Here is a 26,177-nt window from a genome sequence, read left to right as displayed (position 1 = left end):
ACATTTTGAAAAATTGATGTAGTCTCGCTTTTGCCTGACATAGAAAGATAGATCATTATTATTGATTGCAATCAGCATGCTTGAATCTTTCAAGGAGTTAAAAAACTTTTCTTCAAAAATGTCTTCTTTAATGGTAGTTGCCATGGAAACTGAGCTATGAGGCCACGTTTACTGCTAGTGAATGACCCCTTAAGTCTCATCTTAATTGCTTTCAGTTGTAGATTGCCAGAGAGCAGTAGTGCCCAGTGGGTTTAAAAATGCAAAGTGTCCAGTCACACATTTTCAAATTTCTAGAAAGGTTTCGAAAATTGATTGATGTAGAAAAAAATAGGATAGGAAAGCTCAGGTCTTGAGTTCTGTTTTATATCATAAAATTAGGAGAGAGAAGTTTAAAGAAAGAAACTTGGTCAAATGGAACTGAGTCTAATAACCAATTAGCTGGAGTTACTTGGAATAAGAAAATAAGAAAATGTGCACTTATTGTAATCCCTTTTGACCAGTCATAATATTTTTTACAGCTGATAGATTTATAATCATAGTCACATAGTATAAGTAATTCTAATTTCTTTGATTTCACCTTACAGCAATATTAACTTTGTTGTACATTTCTGTCATAGTGCTATCTAATTTCAGTACAATGAGTAATTGACTTTCATCATGTTTATTATTACATAACCATCATGCTACATTTTCTAACTTTTGTCTCTTAGTCTTCTTTCAGTTTTTAACAGTTCGTGCTTCATGTTTTCCATCACAAGTCCTGCTGTACATGTTGTCTCGTAAAAAGTCATTATATTTTCATTGATGTTTTTAATTTATTCTGAACATTTCTCAAGTATTTGACCATAAAAGCACAGACAACATGGAGGCTCCAAAAAGTCTAAGGGTTAATTTGGCTTAGCCCATCCTGATCCGATGGACTTATTCATATACCGGTACATGATATGAATTGAGCCTGACCAGCCTTATTTCCCAGCTTGCAAAATTGAATTACTGTGTGGAATGGACAGTTTTTTATCTGCTCTGTAGAATGGTTTATCATACTTTATTGGCTGTGCATGTCAGGACCAGATCATGTTGCAGATTGGCAGATTGCTATGACAAAATATCTCAAAGTGATGAGTTGAATCACTGCTGGATTGACATAAATGATAGCAAGAATATAAAGATGAAGAATGTGGAAGTGATGTACTACAATGCTCTACAATTGAATTGAACCAGGGACCTCTTGAACACCAGTCGTTAGTCCGAGCCACTAGACCACAGTGACTCTTGACATTGCTTGAGTGAAACTGCTTCAGTTCTCAGTGCCACTTCCCTGGTGATCAAGGCAAGGCACTACTTCCCATGGAGCAAGAGAAAAACCTTAGGAACACAGCGTTAAAGCTGTCAGGTGATACGCCTGACATTTACTCAGCTTCCTACTGGATCAGGTTTACCAATTCTAGTTTGTGTCACTTTGATGTTTGATGACATGGATTGTCCTTCATATTGTGACAGAGCTGCCATGATCAACAAAACTACAGGGTCTTGGGTAGCCTGACATGACAATGGCATGGCAAGTGCTGGATGGTACATGTACCTGAAGTATCTTATCCTTGATTTCAATATCATAATAAGAAACTTGATCTTCACGTTAAAATCTTTGTAGTGTAGTTGAAAATCAAAGCTACTTACTATGAATTTGGAATTCATAACATTATACACCTGTATCAGATATGTTGCATGTGACCTATCTCAAAGCAGAAGGGAAGGGAAGGGGGGTTGAATGTGATAAATCTTGCTTTGTTGTCGTTTTAATATGAAGCTTGGTACTTTCTGCAAAGCAAAATCTTGCGAGATATTGACATTCCTAGTGAGACATATATATATGTTCAGTGGCTGTAGGAAAATTCCTTGGGGACGAATTATCCGGGGACGAATTTGCGGGGACGAATTATCCGGGGACGAATTTTCCTGTAACCATGTTCAGTACTCCTGTTACTTAAAATCAATATTTAAGTAAGCTTATTGGCTTTTCTCCAAGGTAATCTTGCCATTCTTCTTATTACGTGGTGTGCAGACTCGATTAGTTGTGAGCTAAAGCCAGTATAGTAGCAGCAGCAGACTGGCAACATTTGAATATTTGATGCTCGGTGTTGATGCCCCCCCCCTCCCACAAATATTGCCAGCCATACATGTGGGGAGCTGCAGCAGTGGATGTATTGTCTCACTCTTAGAAATAAAGGTTTTTGAGCAGCTGATTCTTTTGACCATCCTTCCAAGAGCAAATTTGCCCCAACCATCTCGGCGTTATCCGAAGATAGTGATTTATCAAAGTAAACGTTGGAGCAGAGAGTATTTTACCACTATGGCTTGTAGTGACGGCTTACCCTTCCCTTCATCTTCTCAGTCAATCGTAGCAGTTCATTGCAAAGATCCCCGCTGATAAAGAGAAATGCCATCCAACTGGAAAATTGATGATGAGGTTGCTTCCTAGTGGTAATGTTCTCAGAAAATCACTTAGTAGTGCATTTTAGGGAGGGGAATTAATCTGCAGAAGGCTGATTTCCTCTCTTGGCAATCTGTTGAAAGCATTGAGGTTCACCAGGTCTCTTATAAGGTATATTCATCATGAGATATGCAGAGATTGTAGGAATGATTTTGCTGTGGCAAGATATTTTTGATTTCCCCCATGTCTGTCCAAACATACCATACTAGTACAAGTGCCCCGCACTTCAAATAGAAGAGTTGGTTGTTGACATTATTGTACTGCCAGAACACTTGGACCAGTATCAGAATTCGAATGGTCTTCACTCTTGCCCTTCAGCTCTTCAGCTTCTTATCATGTTTTAGTGTCAAGGATGAGCACTACACTTTACGCACAGTTGAAACTCTGCGTGAAGTATTTGCATTGACTTTACAGATATTGATTCTTCATGGCAATTTTGACCCGTGATACATACATATGTGTAACTGTAATGCAGGATAGTGCCAGAATTGATTTTTGATGACTATCTGGCTGTGTCAGTCTTGTAATGTTGTAAGCAGTGCCGCCTTGCCAGATTGGTAGATGCGGGTGGTAGATCTGGAATCCTTCACCCCTGCAGACAGTAATGTCCGCTTGTCAGATTAATGAGGAAGTGCTTGTCTTCAAGAGTGACTTAACTTGTCCACTGCTGGTCATCAGGTTTTTTGCCATTCCCAGTTTTTGTGTTCAGAGACTTGGGCGAAGTGTGCACGCCACACTGTGTATCGAAAGACTATGCGTTGCTGAGCAGAGCGTCTTGTTTGTGTTGAAAAAAGTCATTGACATTATGTTATTTGCTAGTGATTGACTTGTTGTTCTGTATGATATGTTGAAATTTGTCATGAGCATCCCTCTCTTGCTTTTGTCCCCTAACATTTTCTCTTCTTAAATGTTGTTTTGACGAATGATATGATATTGGCCAGACAGTTTCTCAGGGAGCACCAGTTCAGCGGGTTGAAGCATTTAACCAATGAAAATCTCCCCAACACACATCATTTCTTCATGTTCTGTGAAGCACATCGTGCTTTCTGAAGAACCCCTCATGGTAGGTGTATACATGCCCTTACTGCTGTGACGATCTGAAATATTATTTAACCTTTGACTTTGTTTTTCTTCCATTTTCAGTTCTAAAGGTTTTGAAGGATTCTGGGCCAGATTTGAGATTAAAACTAAAACGTGGTAAGTATCAATAGCACTACTGTTTGTCATTCACGTAGCAAGTACCTGCAACAAAGCTCAGACAACTTGAAGGGTGATTGAAGTCAATCGGTGGCCGTATTCCACAATACAACCATCATGCTGTTAAGGCTCCATGGCAGGATGCAGTGACTAAAATCACGCCTTTGAGCGGCGTTTAACAGTAGATTATTCAGTAATTGTGTCAAGTAGGACGTGTACTTTCTACCGTACTTCATGTTTTCATCATTCATCCCTTGATGCTACACAATGTACTACTTCGTGTTTTCATCATTAATCTGTGCGACCATTACTTCATATTTTTATCAATAACCCATGCTCTGTGTACTGTGAAGTTCATTCCAGGGCTCACCTAAGGTTCTTGGCAGTTTTGCCAGATAACTGTCAAGAAAGTTCCTTCCGATGCCAATGTGTCCAATTCTCCTCAAAGTTTCCAATATGCCTGAAGATAGTTTGTGTCATAAGACTGATGATGGATATTCCAAAGATAGATTCAGATTCCAGAATATTGAGATCAGAAAGAGTCAAAAAGGTGATGCATTACTTAGCAATTGAATTATTCTCTCTCAGAGAAGGAGCTGTCAGATGAGCTGGTAGCCTAATCTATCAATAGTCTTTGTCTTTTTCCTCTAGTCTAAGCACTAAGCCGTTTGCTCTGAAGAGATTTCCATTTGTCAAAATCCGTTAGGATGTTGTCTCCGGATGAGGAGACCGTATGGCCTCCTGAGCCTTGGTCTGATTCCATACGTTTTTTTTCGCAAAATAACTGTATACACATGTGTCTGTATTTAATTTCCAAAACTTGCAAAAGGGTAAGCAAGAAAAATAGATGTGATCGGCATTTACTCAGAAACTGAAGCTATGCAGGTTGTAACAGTCTATATCTTTGACATTGGCATTGCCTTTACCAGCAAATTTTGCCAGGTTCCCTGTGCCTGCACCATTAATCATAATTATGGCATCTTGTACATGGAAACCTATCAAATAAACCTCGTCGTCACATTATTGGTCAATTGATCATTATTTGTTACCATTAGCAGGCGGCAGGTTGCACTTATGGGATTTCTTTTCAATCGATCTAAGCGAGTGGGATCTTGCCAGTAGTATTACGGTGATCTCCTGTGGTGGGAAATGATCCCGCACCTGAATGTTTGATGGTCTGTGTTGTACCAGGGTCATTGTCATTGAGGAGAAACAAGTCACAATATACTAATGTATCGACCTTCAAATTCAAATTCAAAATTTCAAATATTCAAATTCTTCCTGGGTCTAATATACCGTTTAAGGTGCTTTGTGTATCCATTTGTAGTTTGTCATGGGGGGGGGGGGGGTTATCCCTCAGTGCTTTTCACTAGTTAGTGTCTTTCCAGCGAACATGTTTCAACAAAGATCTTTTTTGCCAAGAGTAGCTGATCTGAAGCAAGATATACCACAATACCCTTTTCGATGTAAAATCCTACAACCGCTGTAAATCAATTTGCCTGCAACCACTGTAAATAAAAATTTTTGTTATCATCAGCAGTACTCTGAGTTTCTTCATCAATTTGCCTTCGGTCACTTCCCAGTGGCATTGCCTGCTGATGGAAATCAATCAGTGAGTGTTGGTGGTGGATATGGAGGCAATCGCCCACCTGTTTCCCCTGCTTGTAATCACTGTATTTACTAGTATCTTACACGCCTTCTTCCTGATTGGACTCTGATAATCTTCCCGGAAAGGTCGTTGTTGAATGCCCTGCAAGTCGTGCTATACTTGGTAGTCACGAACAGCAGATCATGTTCACTGGGTGTTAGTATTAATCGATCAAGCTATCATTGTTTCTATTCTACATGTACTTCCTGTTGCAAGTCGCAAAGCCTGTCTTAAACTAAAGGACAAGAGCATTATTACCAAGCTGTAGGCTGATCAGTCTCTTTCCATTCTACAAGTGCAACTGAGCAGTCCATAAAATGGAAAAGTTCAAAATCTGACTGAGATTAATATCATGCTATTCCATTTTTAATCTCTGCTGGGCACTATAATAAGTGTGCCCTCTGCGCAGTGATCATCTTTGCGTAGATCCGTACATGGCTACCCATGCCTGAAAATGCCAACACTCTTGGTATATACTTCAATCGTTATTTTGTAGTCAAACATTTGTAAAACACTTCAAGTTTCTTTTGAATATAATATCTTTTTTCAGACTTCATTAATCTGTTGGAATTGAGGAAACAGCCTGAATGACACAACAAGCTCTTTCCTCATATGATTTGTCATTTCCTTTGCTCTCCAGGAGGTCATGCTGTGTTGCCCTCTCTAAAGTCTTTAATGTCTGAGATTTCAAAGTCATAATCTGCTTTTGTAGCAAATCTCCGTGGAAGGTCATAATCATGCGACCCAAGGTGCAGATGAAAGATTACGGTCGTTGTTCTTGGATCTTCATCGATTGAGAACCAGAAAGCCCTTTTCATATTGTTTGGTTTCGATGGAACAGAAGTGGCAAGTTTTCCTGTCATGAATCCGAAAGGTATGCAGGCCTGGCCGGTGTGGCGTTGTTTTCAGGTTGCTGGGAACATATTCAGTGGTTGAGGGAAAGGAGAATGTATGGTAGGCTTAGATAAGAGAATATCTGGTCACTTTATAAACTTGCTGTGGCATGGTTCCAGAAGTAACATATTCAACTTGGGGATGGCCTGATCACTCAACTACAGATTGTTAACTGAAACCACTGACATTTCGACATGTCTGCCTGAGAGTGATGTCAAGCGTACCCCTTGGGAAAGACCTGCTATACAACCCATGATTGGAGATGAGGGCTCACCACTGCCGCCTCTTCATCTTGTGATCAATATTAGTGTTCTGTCAATATCCTGGTATAATAGTCGTGACATTGCATGCGTCGTGGGACCCACTGTGAGTAACAGGGTTATAATGACTATAGTATTACAAGTAGCTTGTATTTGTAAGAGGTCATCATGTGGCTGTCCGTCTTTCCGTAGACCAGCAAATTTTTACCAGTCTTTCATCATAATTCACCGCATCACCTTTTGAAATTGCCACATCTTTATCCGTTCACTTGTCATCATTGACTTGTAGAATTCCTCTTTATGCCAATTTTAAACGCATTTTGGTAAAAATATAGCGCCCGGTGTTATATGATTAACTTCAAAGGGACCATTAAATGACTGCTTCCAGCTGATTTATGTTCTTCTTGCTCGTTACATTGTGCAGGTTTTCTTTTGAAACGAATGATGAGAGTTTGAAGAGCTGCTCAATCCACTTTAGTTGTGATTTAAAGGCAGAGTCCTCTGGGGAAATCTTCCTTCTGGCTATGGATTCATTTGTATGAACTGTAAACAAGGAAGTGTTTGCAAAGACAAAAGTTTGCAGCTGAAACTTAACTTTTTTTTGGCTCACCGTAGGGGAGTCTATACAATACCGCAGTGTACGTCGTCCGTCGTCGTCGTCGTCGTCGTCGTCCGTCGTATCCTAGTTCAAAAACAGTGGCACGTTTTTTAACCGCTAGGCCTATGAACTTAAAACTTTGTACATATGACCCCCTAGGTCAGATGACCCGTGACACTAAATTTCTGTCCGATCTGATTCTCTACCTGGCCACCAGGGGGCCAAATGTGGATATCTAAAAAGTGTGATATCTCGCTTATTAGTGACTTGTTTTCGATAAAACTTTTGTGGTAGGTACTCATAGCAAGGATACATCATATATCTTACGGGTTTTTAATTTGATGTACTTTTCAAGGTCGCAGAGGTCAAATGGCGTGAATTGGCCGTTTGAGTGTAACTATGGCACGTTTCTCAACCACCAAAGCTATGAGCTTGAAACTTGGTACATATAACCCCCTAGATCAGATAACCTCTGGGGCTGAATTTCAGCCTGATCTGATTCTTGACTTTGCCACCAGGGGGCCAAAACAGAAAAAGTAAGAAGTGCAATAGCCTGCTTATTAGCAAATTGTTTTTGATGAAATTTTTATGGCAGGGACCCCTAGCAAGGTTACCTCAGATGTTGCACGATTTTTCGGATTTGACCTACTTTTTAAGGTCGCAGAGGTCAAATGGCGTAAATTTGCCGTTTGATTGTAACTATGGCACGTTTCTCAACCGCAACAGTTATGAACTTGAAACTTTGAACAAATTGACCCCCTAGGTCAGTTGACCTTTTACACTGAATTTTGGTTCGGTCTGATTATTGACTTGGCCACCAGGGGGCCCAAACTCAAAACTCAAAAAGTGTGATTTCTCGCTTATTACTGATTTGTTTTTGATAAAAGTTTCATGGTAGGTACTCCTAGCAAGGATACATCACATATCTTACGGGTTTTTGATTTGACCCACCTTTCAAGTTCACAGAGGTCAAAGTTGAAAATTTTACCGTTCTTGGTACGTTTTGTCGTTGTTCAATGTAAAGAGTTTTAATTTTGTGTAATGATGCATCTAAGAAGCCACTATTTGTATGCCAAGTTTCAGCCAGATCGGAATTCAAATATGGCCGAAATTGCATGTTTTGTGGGTTTTTCCTCGTATTGTGGCAATCCAAAGGTCGTGAGTTCAAACCCCGGTCAAGGACAGCCAAAAATATTTTTATTTTTCATCTTTTCCTATTTTCTTTTCTGAGTTCTATCTTACATTTTCTTAATTTTTTGATTTATTTGGTGCCATAGATTTAATTAGGCGGCCATCTTGGAAATCGTTTTTTGCCGATTGCTGTAGTGTAACGAGTGATGAAATTGTTATGGTCAGGTGGATGTGTCTACATCACATCACCCTGGTTTGTTATTTGACCTACCTGTCAGGGTCACTGAGGTCAAAGTTAAAAATGAAGACAACAATTTTTGGCTACATACTGTGGCACTTTCTGTAACTGTCTTCTAAAAATACTTACGGTGAGCACAATGGCCCCTGGCCGTTTCATCTTTTTTAAAAAAAATTGCTACGTAGCCTGCAGACTCAAGAGTTCGTTGCATGCAGTAAAAATCACACATCAAAGCAGTGAAGATGGCCAGGCTGCGACAGTGCACAAGACTGGTGTACAATTAATCCAAGGCAGGCAGGGATTATTCAAAAAGCCATCTATCTTTCTCTTCTCTGTCATGGGAAGTCAAATGCTTTACCCATGTGTCTTGTTACTGTCATATATTCTTCAGTACTCAATATATAAAGTCTTCCTCTCGCTGATCCAGTTTGACTGATGCAGTGGTAGAACATTTGCACATCATCTGTATAAATGGCCTGATTTTCCATGGTAAATGGAAGGCCTACCCTGATTCTTCAGGTAAATGGAAAGGCCTGCCCTGATTCTCCAGGGTTAATGGAAGGCCTGGCCTGATTCTCCAGGGTTAATGGAAGACTTGGCCTGATTCTCAAGGGTTAATGGAAGACCTGGCCTGATTCTCCAGTGTTAATGGAAGGCCTGCCCTAATTCGCCATGGTAAATGGAAGGCCTGCCCTGATTCTCCAGGGTTTATGGAAGGTCTGGCCTGATCCTCTAGGGTTTATGGAAGGCCTGGCCTGATCCTCCAGGGTTAATGGAAGACCTGGCCTGATTCTCCAGTGTTAATGGAAGGCCTGCCCTAATTCTCCATGGTAAGTGGAAGGCCTGGCCTGATTCTACAGGGTAAATGGAAGGCCTGGCCTCATCCTCCAGGTTGAACATGATAAGCTAAGGATAGACCTCTCCCTTTCCTAGACAAAGAACCTAGACCAACAAACACACAAAACCATCCATAGCTTGGGCAAATGCCAAGAGAGAGAGAGAGTGACTATGATATCACAAGTTGCACGACACTTCAGTGTACAATGTTCATTTAGGTTTCTATTACATAAAAGATATGTCAAGGTTTAGAATCTTTCTTGATCAATAAACTGAATTGGACCAATGAAGTAGCAATTAGCCCATGTTCCATCCGCTGCCATATTGATCCATTCAAAACGCAGATCATGCTGACCTGAAGCTTATTCGCATTCGACCAACCTTGCCAATTCATTCCGATCTCGGGAGACGAGGAGTGTAGGTTACATGACTGCATAGATTATTGGATTATTGTGGGCATCTTTTACACAAGGTCATCAATCACATTCTTTTGGACATGCCAGGGCTGTGTGGAATGCCTAGAATGGTCGTAGAGTAGAAATTCCCTGCTTGGTTGAACGAAGGGGTATATACCCCTTCTTTCTGCTTACAAAAGTTTGCTGAAGCTAACTGTCGTTGTCAATAATTGAGGGGTTAAGTAACATTATACTTTGATAAGACGTTATTTCCTTCTGACTGTGATTATTTCTTTCACATGTTTCAGCTAAAGCGCACTTCCAACACTTCCTCCATGTCTTCTTGTCACATTAGTCCATTCTGAGCCATGTGAATTTTCTAGATAAGCTCAATTTGGAGGAATGAAGCCATTAAACAATACTCAACGCATATCGAGCTGTATCAGGTGTGTGGAGTGGAACCCTGCGAGTGGATCAGCCGGGGAATCTGCCGGTTATTCGAGGTAATCGTCACCTAGATTGCGATGAATGCATTACAATGTACAAAGCAGTGCAGAAATGAGTCGACTGTTATAGCGTGACAAATGTGTTGCTTGGGCTGATGGGAAAAGATTTGATTTGTTGATGATGCTGGGAGGATGAGGTTGGGTTGGTACTGCAAACATGTCATCAACAGAACAGTGTGAAACTAAAGTTATTCCAATTCAATCAGAATACAGATATTGACACTGCAAAACAAAATGTCATGGCTTGACTTACAGATTTACCATGCTAAATTAATATAGTGTGACTGCAGCATTGCAGAGCTCGAGGACATCCACAAATCGATACCGTCATGATATTTAGATGACAAACAATCAGTGTGATGTCATGGCCTGCTGTAGCAATGGTTTATTGAGTGGCAGAAACGACAAATACTCAGATGTACTTGTAACAAACTAATGGTGAGTTAATTGCAATGTAAATTTACCGAACTGCAAAACTATCATGAAATGGTTGAAATTGTGCAGAAGTGAAATGGCACTCTGGTCTGTGTAAAATGTGACTTTGTTTTTGCTTAATGCAAGTATCAATGTGTATCTTATACCCCTCCTCCTCGAAGGATCGATACTTTTTTATTTCGGTATTTACTTTGTAGTTTATTTCGGTATAAACTCTTAACAGACAAGCATTGACTCCTCTTCACTATAAAGCACCCAAAGGAATGCTTCAAAGCACCGTAGAAAGGGAACCATGCAAACCATGCAACTCCCGACACATATTTCATCAAAGATTTATCAATTACAAAAACCGCTAATGCAGAACACCCAATTCTGTAGGCGTGATTGTCTTAAGATCTACGATGCAACCAGATTAGTTTTGAAGATCTGTTGTGAAAGGCTGTAATGCACCGAGCCCTGTATTTTGCTAGACGGCTGAGACTGATGATCGGTAATCATCATTGCCTTGATTCCGCATACAGAAATAGGCTAAGGCTCTTTGCCATGCTTTGAACATATTGAATACTTGTCTGGTGGATTGGGGCATTATGGTAGTCATCAGACCAGATGAAGTAGCAATTTAATTGATAGCTATCTGGCTTGTCTGTCTATAAGATGCTCGTTGGCTTATTCATGTTAGATTGCAATGTGGACATCCCAAGGACTGGTTAGAAGCATATTTTAATAGACCAGACTGAAAGCCAGTCTAAGGCTCCCCTAAAACTCTTTGGGCTTGATGTCAATGGTGACAGATCGCAATGTCATGCTCAGAAAGATGTGTTGAAAGAGTCCCTTTGGGCAAGATTTATCCAAGTTTTAGTGAAATTGTGATGTCAGCTATGAAGATGTTGTGCCATTCAACCTTACGGTGTCATTGCGAAGAGAATGGTGTAAAAACTTCGACATGGCATATCGACGTGCAGTGCAGCGTCCATTCTCAACATTAATTTTTCCTCATCGTCTCGTCAAAGTACCATCCATTACCTCTCTGCCATGTGAGATTGTTTTTAGCAGAGGACAGATGAAATTGTCGCATGGACATGTGATGCATGTGAACCAATGAGATTTACAGGACTGTTCCGTCTTGGGAAAAGCTCCACGTAAACCACCTCCTATCGATTTCTCTCGACCTATATTACCATCCATCATGTAGACACGGTGACAATTTTTCTCCATTCCAATCAGTTACTTCTTGTTTCATACTTCCTCGTGGCATATATTCTTACAGGTTATCCATCATGTGTCGCCATGGTGACTGATTAAGCCTTCTCGAACACAACATTTGCAGAGAAGAAAATTGGTAAACAAGCAAAGATTATGTTCGAGGCACTCACGTGTGCAATGTACCGATCATGATTTTGAACTCCTTGCAAAGACTGAGTATGCCCATCGCTGACTGTTGCTTCCTGGACAGAAGAAAAAGACAGGCTAAGAAAAACAGTCTGCTGTTTCTCCAGTGCTAAGCAACATCATGCCCTTAACCGGAACAAATAAATATTTTTAGTTGAGCAGTGCCTGTTGACATTGGACAGTTATTGCTCAATAAACAATATTGTGGGCGATTTGTAGTGTAATTTACGAGGTGTGTATGATGAAACTAGAGACCCTGGACTCTTACAAGATCAAGAATCAACCTCTCTATCAGTACCAAGCATGCAGCAGCCTCTTTGACTTTGCGCGACATGTTACTGTGAAAGACAATAAAGACTTTATTGGTGTCCTTTACAACTCACTTTATTTTTGATATTGGGAAGCTCGTGTCTGAGATGTATAAATTTAAAGTTGCCAGTGTATTCCCTAATTCATAATATATGGGGAAGATGTATAGAAGATGATGTTGAAATGCATCTACATGTACATCTAGTATTAAGTTTCGTCATGATATACACAGACCTTCCTAGGGGATATCTTCTAAAATATAATTGAAAAGAATTACCATGTTTTGAAGAGCATACTTATTGGAAGTACTATAGTAATTCCATGGTGTTTATAAAATATTTAGAAAAATGGTGCAACTGTGCCTGCTTGAAGCAGTACATGGCATATTATGTGCATGGGCCGCTGCCAGCTGCGCTTTGGGATGCCTGCATGAAACTCACATGAAACATACTGCCGTTCCATGACCATGACATGAGTTGTTGCCATGTATGATATTGAACAGGAGAACTAGACGATTTATGCTTCATGACTCTTTTGAAAAGGCAGAGGGGTGGGTGGTGCAGTGTAAAGGTGTCCGATTTATTTTCGTCATCATCTCCCTTGGCTGCTAGGATTTTGATTGTATTATTATGGTAGTATATCATTTATCATGATAGTATTTATCATACTACTTGTCGATTGCACCTGTCAAGTTATGCGCTTTGACTTGGACATAAAAAAAATTATAAAAACTATACCTAGACTGTTCTTGGAAGAAGCCAGACATACCTTTACAAGATGAAGATGATGAAGTGCTTTATAACCCATAGCCTACTTACATGTGTGTAGAAAAGAAGCCACTCCCGATTGTGAGACTAATCTTCTTACAGTCTGGATGATATTGTAGGATTAGGCAAGGATTCTGTGTGTAAGGCGCACCAGACATGGTTCTTAATACACCAGTCGTGCTCGATGTCAATGAGATAGTGGAAAGACCATCCAAAGCAAAGCACTGTTGAGGTAATTTTCATTTCAGTGGCTTTTCGCTTCGCTACAACCTTGGCAGGCTGTAGGCTACATTCTCCTAGTGAAGGATCAGGTGTTCCATGACTGGGGCCAAGATATGTTGCAGTTGCATTCAGATAGTGCCTTGGCAAAGTTTCCATAAATGGACTTATGACGGTCATCTCAACACTGTGGTGTCACTGGTGAGACAATTCTCTCACGCATCTTTATTCATATCCAACTAATGCCTCACCTCACTGGATTGCTAAATATACTCTTTATCAAGAACACCACAATCAATAGTGGTATTAAAAGCTGCTATAAATTCATGACAGGATCATGATTCTGTGAACTGGCTTTAAGCTTGGCTTGTGTGGTTGAAGGAGGGGGAGGCTAGGAGTCCTGGAGTTGTCAATCGGGACTGGCATCCCTTGTCATGGTTTGGGTGTGTCTACGTCTGGTCAAGCATTCATATGTTGATGAAAGACAGCCAACACGGAGCCAACCATGCTGACACTGGTACATGCTTGTGTTGGTCATGGATGTTTCGAGATTTACTCAGCCCTAGATGAAAGACGGTCGAGGCCATGCAGATTTGTGCGTGCAGATTCTCAATACTTATACAATACATTAGACTAGAGGGACATGATATATGAGATGAATGTAATCACGATATCTCCCAATAGGAAGATAATTGGTAAACATATTCAATGAATGGTTTAATGTCGGACTAGACAAGTTAGGCCAGCTCGGCAAAGGGCTATTCAATACGAACTTGGATACCACACGCACACACTTGGTCTGGTCGATGGCTCGATGCTGGAAATGCCACGGAGCGCTCCATAAGTGGGTCCAATTACCGATTGTGTATGTCCTGGGGACTGATAAGTTCAATCTGAAGCCTCAAGTACAGCCCAAAACCATATTCTTTTTTCATGAAATGGGGTATGGTGAGAGTGCAGTCTTGAACTGGAGCTTAATAGTAGTCATGCCCAGCTTAATGCAACAGCGGAAAATCTCAATTACACTCGTTGTGATTTTGTTCAATTCTTGGTAGGATTCAATCAATTCTTCATATCAGTAGTCGTACCCAGCTTGATACAACAGCAGAAAATCTCAATTACACTTGTTGTGATTTTGTTCAATTCTTGCTAGGATTCAATCAATTCTTCATATCAGTAGTCGTACCCAGCTTGATACAACAGCAGAAAATCTCAATTACACTTGTTGTGATTTTGTTCAATTCTTGCTAGGATTCAATCAATTCTTCATATCAGTAGTCGTACCCAGCTTGATACAACAGCAGAAAATCTCAATTACACTTGTTGTGATTTTGTTCAATTCTTGCTAGGATTCAATCAATTCTTCATATCAGTAGTCGTACCCAGCTTGATACAACAGCAGAAAATCTCAATTACACTTGTTGTGATTTTGTTCAATTCTTGCTAGGATTCAATCAATTCTTCATATCAGTAGTCGTACCCAGCTTGATACAACAGCAGAAAATCTCAATTACACTTGTTGTGATTTTGTTCAATTCTTGCTAGGATTCAATCAATTCTTCATATCAGTAGTCGTACCCAGCTTGATACAACAGCAGAAAATCTCAATTACACTTGTTGTGATTTTGTTCAATTCTTGCTAGGATTCAATCAATTCTTCATATCAGTAGTCGTACCCAGCTTCATACAACAGCAGAAAATCTCAATTACACTCGTTGTGATTTTGTTCAATTCTTGCTAGGATTCAATCAATTCTTCATATCAGTCGATGTATCAAATACCACTCTTGCTTGAAATGCCATGGGTCAACCTGCAGCTATTTTATAGCTTCTTCTCAAAGATTTGTAGCTGATCAGATAGCCATACAAGGGATAAATGCAACTGCAAGGTTGTTGGAGATATTTTTAAAGGTTGGCAACCTGGTTGTTTCTACTGCTACAGGCACATAGGATCAGTTTATAGAAGAATACTGGAAAAACAGTTGTATTGTTTCTGGAGTGCTGTAGAATTCCATGATCCATATAGTGACTGAAATGCGCAGAGGGAATCTACGAGTTTCTGCCATTGGATGTTTTCATGAACCAACAGGGCAAACCCAATATGTTTGGTGAATTTGATATGGTTGTTGGTTTCTCTGTCATTTCCTGCGCTAACATTGTTCTACCTCCTGTACGTCCTCCCTTGAAATCTTCACTTGCTGGTTGATCCAGTTCGTTTTGCTATAATGCTTCTGTGAAATAGAAGCTGGCATTATTAAATTTCCAATTGAATTATCTGATATCTCACTGAAGTTAATGTGCAGCTCTATGGTGCTTCCGAACACTACACTCGATTTGCAGAGGACAAGTTCCCACAAGCAGGTTGTGTTGTTGTGGTACGTTATCACCATCGCCAGACACGTCACTGATAGCGTCAGTTACCTTAAAGGTATACGCCTTTCGTTAAAAATTTTGAATTTGTAATTGAATTTGAAAATGTCCAATTGCGAAAATACATACTAAATTTCAACATTGTGGTTGTGTAGACTGATATACAAATACTATGAATACCAAGTTTAAACAAATTTGTATTCACAATAACTGCACTACAGCACTACGGCATTGTGTATTAGTGGATTTCTATTTAACTGGAACACAAGTACCCCTTTAAGTTATGAGGAACCTGCATTCTGATCTATTATCTAACAGTGCTGCAATCTTTTTGGTGGTGCAGCCAATAGACATCAACAATTTTTAAAAGAATGAAACAGGCAGCTATAAAAATAAAATTGCAGTGAAAAATTTCGTACACTCACGATGCCTCACAATTAAGTGGAGTCATGTTGTCTGTTCCTCTGTAGTTCTTTGTACTGAAAGTGATCTTCAATTCAAGCCTGCATCGGGCTGCGATTGGTTTGTCACCATCTTCTCTAGGGAGAAATGTGTGTCTAGCCGTCTTCGCCGCGGGCAACTCAGTGACAGTAAGGTCAATGAAGGCTGTCATTCGTCTTGTTCGTCGTTGGTGAAAGGATGTGATGTGATTACCAATATGGATCAATGAGAGACCAGTATGCGATATATAATATAGGATGCAGAATTGGTTCCCTTTGGTATTGTGATATGACATGTCTATCATGTGCCTATTAGACTCTCAGTGCTACTGTTAAGCGCTATATTTTTGCGGGGATTTTTTTGTCACAGATTTTGCAGGCATTGTACTGTCACAGATTTCGTTGATAACCTAATTTCGCCAAAAGGTTATTTTTGACTACATGAACACTTCATGAAAAGAGTGAGAGAGGATCCATCAAATATCACATGCAGAAGCATCTTCCAATGACGATTCATCATGAATTGTCTCACTTCAATCAAAAACGTTGCCCGTCACAGTGTTCCAAGCAGGTCATACTCTGCATAAGTGTGGCCCCCGCTGGCAAATCTTCGCCATCCTTTACCAGGGAAATCATTCAAATCAGCTTACGACCAGCCTCTCAAATCTCGATATACAGTGACAGGATCAATATTCAAATGTCTATGGACCAGTAAACATGTACGTAGACGATTTTCAAATTACCTTATCGCCTCTTTGGCTTATCTATTCAGTGGCACAGGCATCATGATTTAGTGCCTAGGAATATGGAGTCTGCCTCTGGCTGAGGAAAAGAAAGGTTGTGAATTAGGAGGGGGTTCAGAGTTGTAAGTCATGGTGAGACTTCTCAGGTTTTGGATTAGGATGGGGGGGGGAATGATCAAAGTTTGGGTGAGTTTTCTGAGCTCTTCATTAGGATGGCTGTACATCTTTCTCATATGTATCCATACATATCCTCGCATGTAGAATCTAGTGTTTGTTTCATCTATATGCACATGCTTCACTCCATTTGCTTGTGGAGTATCGATCTTGTTGGTGGGAACTCGCTGTGACATTATAACCCAGTTGGCCACTTCATACATGTCATATTGATCCTGAATGCCAAACAAGTTGGCGGCAGGCTCGGAGATTCTCTGTTCAAATATTGTCAGTCTGACATGGTCCTGCTTGATCAATAGTGCTGCCATCTCATAGTTGATTGAAGAATCGAATACTCGAATATGTTGACTGTGGTTGTAAGTAGTGGGTGTTTGTACTACTCTAGGTTGCGAGTTCGCCATCTGTTAAAACCTTCAACAGATTCTGTTTCCTTGAGCAAGATACTGTCAACTAAAACCAACATCATCCCTCAGCATGCAAGCCTATTGATCACTTCTAAGTTACACTTGACTTCACGAGTACATTTAGAAGCAAATTAAGCCTGGGGTACGTCAACCTTTTCCATTTCAGCTATTGGATGGTGCTGCCATCTTTTCGGTCCTTGCTTGATATGTCGCAGTCTCTTGCCAATTAAACCAAGCTGCATGGTTGTGCACCTTCACAAGCACTTAGATACCGGCCAGTATGGGTAAAAAAAGTCTGCTCAGACCCCCTGGCATTACCACTCTCTTTGATTTTCCACCCTTTGGGTGGATCTTTATCTCATGCGATATCTGTCACATCAACCTGTATCAATCTGTCTTTGTTCTACTGCCTAATGCCAATATGGAATGACATTTCCAGGATCAAGCTGAGAGTTGACGTTAGATCTGTTAACTTCATGTGGTCAACTCAAAGATGATACACTGCTTCTGCTACACTGGCTGGGTACGCAAAGGGGATGGAGCAGTCAAGAATGAAGGGTCTTGTGAGTCATTTAACAGAGGTTGTGTATAATGACTCCCCCTGAATTCTGTGGTGGGGGGAGGGAGCTGCTGGGTCTACGTGTGTTATAGTTGTTGGCATCGGTGATCAGTGATTAGCCTCATTCACCCCTACACACCTCTAAAACTGCTGAAGATGTGAATCTTCGAAGACCTATGTGGATGATTTGGTGATGTATTACTCTCCCTGTTGATCGGTTCGTTGAGGCTTTACAGTAGCAATATCTATTTCTGGTGCGGAAAGTTACATGATCTTTGAGGATTGCTTCGCTAGTGGATGATTCAGGATTTTAATTGAGCACACACTTGCTTGATGCTCAAGGTATCTGTACCTATGCTTGAGTCCAGTTGTTTTCCCTTGTCAATCAGCACTTTGTCAGCCAACCCCCAAATTAAAGTTGATGACTGATGAGAACACCAGTCCATTGGATGCCTGTCGCTTGGCTCAATGATGATTTGCAATCTGAACAATGCAGTTGTTTGGCATCACGCTTGTCATTCAAACCCAAATTTATGTTTTTCGTTCATGCATTACTAAACGCCAATGAAATATAAAGTAACAAGCATGTTGATGCTGTCACTTGGGATTGTAAAACTACAACACGAAATTGGAGAACTGCAACATTTGTTTGGCTCATCAAGTGGTAGAAGATGTTGCTTAGAGTTTAAGTTATGAGTCATTGCCTCTGGAGCCGTGCACTGGGCCAGTGGGATCCAATGTAAGCTATTCCCACCGCCGGCTAGGGAGTTGTTCACCGTTGAATGGCTTCAAGTACCCATTTCACTTTCATACAGTTTGAAAGCTTTCCCATTTGTGACTCATGCCAATATATTCAGATTCTATGCACGACAGGAAATTCGAAACATTTGAATTGTCTGTTTTGATAAAAGTTTCATACTTGGTGGGTATTACAATTTCTAACTGTATAGTTACTTTTCGATTTGTATTTGCATCAGTAGTTTTCATTCAGCAGTCACTTAGTGTGCTGGTATGCTTTTGAGGCATACTGAGTTATCCATGTTCATATAGCCTAAATGTAGGATGCTACATTTCAATGACACCTTAAACCTCAACAAAAGTAATCTCATTTCCCCTAGCTCATTTGTCATGTATTCAAAGTATCCAAAGCAATGCAATAAATTTCAGGACATCATCCGTTGGTGGTGGGCTTAGGGAAGGATCATATAACTATTGTAACTGTAATCTCAAGGTTTTGCGGGTCAGGAACCAAGGTGTGCAAGGGGCATGCAGTCAATTTTCAGGTCAGAACCTGACTGTTGTTCCCTGAAAGAGTCAATGCCAAGATCAATATAGCAAAGATTTGGCATTGAGTAAGACATCGGATGAATTCTGGTGATGTTTTCAGCTAGATTGTATTATCGAGTGTTTCCAATCTCGTAAGAAATGGAATCGACTTGTGGAGGATTACACGGTGAATTGCACACGGAATGAGCCTTCGATTGACTTCTATTGGGAATCGCTAATATCTGGCCGTACATTGAGTGAGTTGTGTTTAGATTGCTAAGCTGATAGATAGGGCTGTTCAATTACTGATAGCTTGTACCATGCACGAACATCTGCAAGATGGCTTTTCTGCCAAACGTTCACTCCAGTCAGATTAAAGCTTTCGCTGCTTTGAAGATATATAGTGTAATAACTCTGTGATTCAGTTTTCAGTTACTGTTTGAAGATTAGTGGAACTTTATTTTGGCTTCTGCTGATTGAAGATCGTGTAAAAATTTATTTGATTCCTAATCCTTTATGTACAAGGCCCTCTTGTAATCTTCCTCAGCATTCAATCTGAAATTGCTGTCCGTCACTGTAGCAACAGTAGAAGATGGCCTGTGGCCGTGGTAAATCTTCCTCAGCATTCACTCTGAAATTGCTGTCCGTCAGTGTAGCGACAGTAGAAGATGACCTATGGCCGTGGTAAATCTTCCTCAGCATTCACTCTGAAATTGCTGTCCGTCAGTGTAGCGACTGTAGAAGATGGCCTGTGGCCGTGGTAAATCTTCCTCAGCATTCACTCTGAAATTGCTGTCCGTCAGTGTAGCGACAGTAGAAGATGGCCTGTGGCCGTTGTCCGATTAATTTGCCCAATCGGACCATACATAACATTGCCACGAGTATTATGTATTCTGTTAAATTATGGATTCCCTTGTTGCATGTAACACCACACAACTATATGGACAATGCATTGTATGGATGCTTGGTTCATGATATTATTGCATTGTAATCACATTAGACTCATTGTTGTCAGTTGCACTTCATTGTGTAGATAGATATGTGTATCAGACAGTCTGTCTGGCATGATTTCAATGACTTTCAAACTTGTTCCCGTTGGAAATTGGACGCTGGTGTCAGTCGATCAACCCTTGTTAGAATCTTCATGATAATTCCGTATCAGTTTGCCCGATCATCCTAAGTGCTGTGCTAAATACTTGTGTCCTTCCGCTGGCCTAGATTCTCTTGAGGTTAATGGTGAGGGCCTACCTCTGCTCCAAACTATCTTGCCAACGAACACACAAATCAACTGAATTTATAATGTTAGTTGCAGTTGCTTCACATTCGAGTATTACATGCCTGACATTTCATCAATTTCTGCAAATCGTGATGCGTTGATAAATTTTCCAGTGGTTCAGTTAGGTCTTCGGGCATTGTTACGTCTCTGGGTAGATTCGATTTTCATGTCATTTCTTTTTTGCAGAATTCCATTAACCGTTGTTTACAGAGATTTGTTGATTCTTAAAAGCATGATTTGCATCCTACATGCACACAATCAGAAACCAAGCGTTCGTTAGAAATTTACCCACTTGGCAGCTAGACATTTGATACAATGGCTGTTCCGCCAGTTGTGCAGCTGAAAATACATCAGATGTTTTTACTGGCGAGGTGGGGAAGCTGTCAATGCTTATCCCTTTCTTTCATCAACAATTTGCACCCAATCACTGCCAGTCTATCAGAAGTGAATCGTACCAAGATAGACTTGTGTGTTTAAAGAGAATTTCTTTGGAGGTGTGCCAGTTCATCCTGGGCTAACTGAATGACACCTGACTATACACAGTACGGTGAGCTTATAAATACAAATGAATATTTCAAAATTACTTCAGGGATGATATGAAGTGGAACCTTACTCAGCAGACACCTCTCTTGGCAGGACACCCTCTCTATTAGGGACAGTTAGATTGGTCCCAAATCAATTGCTGTATATAGAAATTAACCTCTGTGATGCAGACACTTTCCTATCATGGACAGCATTTGTCACTCCCTAGTCTTTGAGAGAGGTTTTACTCTAATGACATAATATCGCAGACAAAATTGTGCAGTTCGAGCAAAAGGATTAACCAGTCAGTTCATAAATTCTCTCACTCAAGATGAAATAGCGTGACTGGACAGACAGACATCACTCTCATATTAAAAGAACTTGTAATATCGATAAATCGATATTTCAATTGGCATCTCCTAACCCACTCCATGAGAGGATAGTAATATATTGACTATTCAATCTGTATCATAGCATCACTTGTCCCTATATCGTACCATATCGGGTATGCTAAGCTGTAGCAACATTTCATCATTGAAGCTGCTCATGCTACATATTGCGAGCATCAATTCAGGAGTAGTGACTTAGTGTCATCCACACTTCGTCTTGTATGGAATAAACACATTCAGTGATTCACCCTTCTATTGTTGTGAATAAAGTTTCTCGCTCAGATTGTGACAAGACTAACCGTGGTGAAAGCATCTTTTGCTCCTGAGTGTATCCAACCATTTTGAATCAGTAAGCTCGCTATAATATGCATCGGGTCGAGACAACTCTCACTTCACGCATCACTTCGGGAGTGAAATTTAGTGAAGAAGAATGCAGCTTCTTTTGTGATATCGACCATCCAGACACTTGACTGGCTGCTCCATCGTCAAGAGTGACATTCCCGTGCAAGTGTAATTCAACTCCATGTGAAGTCATTTGTGGCCTAGCGCAGGAAAATCCGGGCTGTCATCTTTCCAAGGCCGCTGTCGTAGCCATCAGCAAGGGACAGCGTCGGGACTCGTATCTACATCGGTGTCCATCTGTAACTAGTGGTTCCTTCAACCTCGTATCCAATATTAGTGATCCTGATTGAAGACTTCTATCATTATCAGCAGCCAAGGGGAGGATCTGAAGCACATGGTCACATGGCATTGGTAGCATTCTTGTCTATTCAGTATACTTTGTGCTACTAGCATCCTGACTCTTCGACTTCAGCGCCAACATTGAGATTTCGTCATCGTCATTCACTCTCGTGTCACTCTATAAGTACTCGCTATTATCGCAAGTGTATCTCCCATTCACTGGAATACTTGCTTTCCTATTTACGGACAGAATTACCGTCAACTCTTGCAACATTATTGTATGAAACATTTAGATACCAGGGTCTATTTAGAACAACAGCATTGTCATTGAATTATCTATTCTCGTCTGCCGTTGGAACGAAAATCATGCTATATTGATACTGTGCTATAGCATTTCTCCATATCATTGGACACCAGCGGATGTGATATTCATTGATTTGCCAGTCTAGCTGGATGTACATACATGACATAGGCAAGTCCAATTCTCGTCTGACTGATGGCAAGGATGAGTAAGTCGTCATGGCGAATTCTGGCCCAATAGTTAGCACTGCGTGTAAGTAACCGAGTCTTGTATAGCCTCCTCAATTTTTCGGTTTAAAAAACCCTCTCTGTTCTCGCGGCTGTCATGTTTTTCACACACAAACTGTCAATCCAAATCATCATTATTTTAACCGCAGTGGACAATACTGGACATATACACTGCATGCTGTTACCCTGCAAGAGACCCTTTGCGCTTGCGATGTAAACATTTGGGACGCCATTGTAGTAATATCCTCGTTCCGCTGACCTTGTGGTTCAGACTGAGCAACCAGCAGTGAAGAGTGTGGTCAGGATCGCAGACATCTCCAGCACAGTGATAGTATAGTGTGACGAGGCGGTCCTGCACTGCCACTGCTTGAATTGGCCGCCGTTGAATCTGGGCTGCACTCGTCCACGTATAAACTACGTGACTTTTTGTGTCTATTTTAATTTCAAAAAAGGTTGTCAAAGTGTATTTCATGTCTTTGTCTGAAAAATTTCCTCCCGAAACATCATCATCCAGAACTATTTCATAGATTTGGCCAACAAGCTACATGTTTTTAAATCTGTGTTGTAAGAGATTTTAGTAGGATTTTCCCACATGCAGTGGAACCACCCTTAGTGGAGAGGTGTTCACAGAACACCCTCTCTATTACGGACAGTGATTAAGGTCTCAAATAAGTTGTTTCTGTGCAATTTGTTCTCTGTCATCAGGACACCTCTCTATCAAGGACAGCATCTGTCAGTTCCAAGGGTGTCCTATTCCTTATAGGTTCTACCATCCTACCACTTTTCCGTTGGTATATTTGCACATTCAAAACCATGTCATGTTTTCGGATATTTCTCGTGATGCCTTTATAATGAGCTATAAACTGAACATTTTGTTCACTCGGCATTTGTTTGATATGGCTACCATGGCAACTCTTGGCAAAATATTGGAAAATAAAATTACTGGCTTTGTCTACTGTCTTGATTGGTATTAAAAATGGGGTATAGAAAGTTGCAAATGAAAGGGGAAAACATGATGGGAATTAACTGGCTATCACACCTGTTTAGCATCCTCCCCTTCTCCCCCCCCCCTTGAGGTCTAGTCACCAGATTTTGATTGCACGTCAAACGTACGTTGATGATTGTGCGTTGTAGTCCTTATCCCTAACTCTTAAGCGCGATTGCAAGAGCCTGTGCCCCCTTGTAAAGTGAATGTATAAGATACCGAGGCCCCTCCATTTTGCACCCCCTGGTTTCGTCACCCCCCCCCCCCCCCCAGACCTCAGCAGCATTATGTACATTTGTACTGTTTTTGCAGGTGCTCACGAGAATTGTTTGATCTGGCTTAGGTTAATAACTTCATCGCATTTGATGTTAATGCTGATGATTAATCGTTACAAACTCCTCCGATATTCAACTATGTTGCAGTTTATGGTGCATGCACATGGTTTTATTGCTCAGAGCTATTTGTGTTTATATCATTAAATATAATGTGTGCAGAATTATGAATGTTTAGATCAAAGAACATGCATGATGTACCTCAGCTGGCACATGTTCAAATAAACCAGGGGGATGGAGCCATAAATATATCATGTGTTTTGGCAGAACTTTTGTCATGTGCTCTACTTTTGATAAAGTCATGTCGCTTTTTTTGCAATAGGAAATGTTAATCATGAATGCTTATCTTTGTCAACTTAATATTTTTCTTCTTCATTTTTACAAACTGGGCACAATTTAGTTTTACCAATGATGTAGGGCTTACCAAAAGTGGGTTGAGTATGGGGTTTGCTTATACACTGTACAATTAAATACTTCCTCATTTGCATGCGCACTTATTTAATAATTGATGAGGTCAGTGTACAGCAGGTACTCTGCTAGATCAAAGCGGGGAAAGCGATACCTGTGATCACCCTGTGTAAATACATTCCGTACACAACGAGTGTGTATACACAGTTATACTACAGTAGCCCTCCACGCAACCCAGACTGTACTGTAGCCTTTGCCGTACTAGCGTTATCCATCAGACGTGCTTTCGTAGGCGTGGATGGTGCGATCAATCGATTGGTTTTGGCCGACTGTATTGATTGATCAAGTATTGGTAGAGTGTGTTTAGTTGACTTGTCGGTTAGTGCAGTTTCATGCTTGGTTATCAAATTCATTACAATTGGAAAGTGTCAGTGATGTGTCGTGAGTTTTGTGAGGTAAGTGCCTGTGTTTGGGTTATTTTGGCAAGATTGCTGACATTTTGGGTCGATTGTGGCTGGTATGTCTGAGATGCAAGTCTTCACAACTTTGGCCCCCCCTCCCCCTCCCTACTCTCAACTCAGGCCAAGGGTGGTGGAAATAGGGGCGAATCCACAATGGTTGGACAGCTGGAAGCTCAACTGAAGAGTGCATTGCAGTGGCACGTGGGGGGAGGGGATCTTAAAAATGAGGTAGTCGCCTATTATGAGAAGCAGTGTTGGGCATATCAGAAATAGTTTTAGTCCACCTAGCGTTGACGAAGGATGCACAATCAATAACAATGTTGCCAACACCAGTTCGGTATTTACCAGTCCCTGATATTATGGCAAAGTTTGTGCTGAAAGCTTTATTGTATCAGGTCCTCTGACCTGATACAATGTTAGGCCTAGTTGTGTCATGAAGTCCTCTCTATTTTCCTTTGCCTTAATTACCAGTGATACAATATCCTATTTATAGAAGCTGGAGACGCCTCACGGAAGTCACCAGGACTATTCAGTGTATGATGCATTCGCATTATGTCAAGAGTGGCTCTTATATACTCAACTTATGAATAAGATTGTCTCTATTCAAAACCCAAAGCTGTGACGGATCAGTAATTGTTTGACCATTGAATGTGATTGTGAACGCAGGGGGTCGAGGACCTGTCATAAGCAGTCTCATCCAGCCAACCAACTATTGTCTGCCGTTCCGGGTTGGGTTCTATTCATTTTATTTCATTTGTGAGGCTGGTGTACATGTAGTGTGATCATGGATTTGTGTGTAGAATCTCTGGCTGGTAAGGTTTCCTTAATCTTCTTCTTAGGTCTTGCTTGTTTTGATACAATATATCAAACACATTTTCCCCTCCTTTCTGTGTTTTTATACTGTATTTTACATTACAATGCGTGCAACAAATCAAAAATTCCAAATACTAACTGTGCCAGTTACCGGTATATGGATTGAAAGGGCATTGTACTTGCATGCATCCTATTGCTATGTGCATGACATGTGTACATGCTCAACTAGTTCGGTTGGTGTTTACACATGCATCTCGTGTGCCATAGGCTACCATCTGCTACATGGTAAGCTAATCTGGCCAGTTGTTCCCTCTTATGCGCCAGGAAAAATGTTGCTCAATGAACTCTCCAATGAAGAGGTTCTGATCTGCAGTCTTGCCAACCTCTCCTCCATCATGGATGCACCGTGCTCGTAATCCTATTCTGGGAGAGTTAGCGTGCATGAGATGCATGTTCCAGAAGGGATCATTGAAAAAACATTAACTTCAATAAACACTCCTCCAGAACGGAATG

The 26,177-nt window shown here is 40.7% G+C and overlaps 1 protein-coding gene across 8 annotated transcripts in view; it reads left to right on the top strand.

Moving 5' to 3' along the window:
• Positions 1-26,177, top strand: part of LOC135489265 (PH and SEC7 domain-containing protein-like) — a 56,066-nt gene that overhangs the window by 1,856 nt on the left and 28,033 nt on the right. For 5 of the 8 annotated variants that reach the window (XM_064774557.1, XM_064774547.1, XM_064774564.1 and 2 more), the window contains exon 3: positions 3,635-3,688. In XM_064774557.1, coding sequence (XP_064630627.1) covers positions 3,635-3,688 — 54 coding nt within the window. Of the gene's footprint in view, positions 1-3,634; positions 3,689-18,856; positions 18,926-22,208; positions 22,691-24,623; positions 24,846-26,177 lie in introns of those variants that run through there. The other 3 variants (XM_064774592.1, XM_064774576.1, XM_064774583.1) reach the window with 3 other exon arrangements.

This window comes from Lineus longissimus, chromosome 1, assembly GCF_910592395.1.
Source record: "Lineus longissimus chromosome 1, tnLinLong1.2, whole genome shotgun sequence".
NCBI lineage: Eukaryota > Metazoa > Nemertea > Pilidiophora > Heteronemertea > Lineidae > Lineus > Lineus longissimus.
Note: the sequence above shows the minus strand (reverse complement) of the source record. Positions and strands in the feature narration are given on the sequence as shown.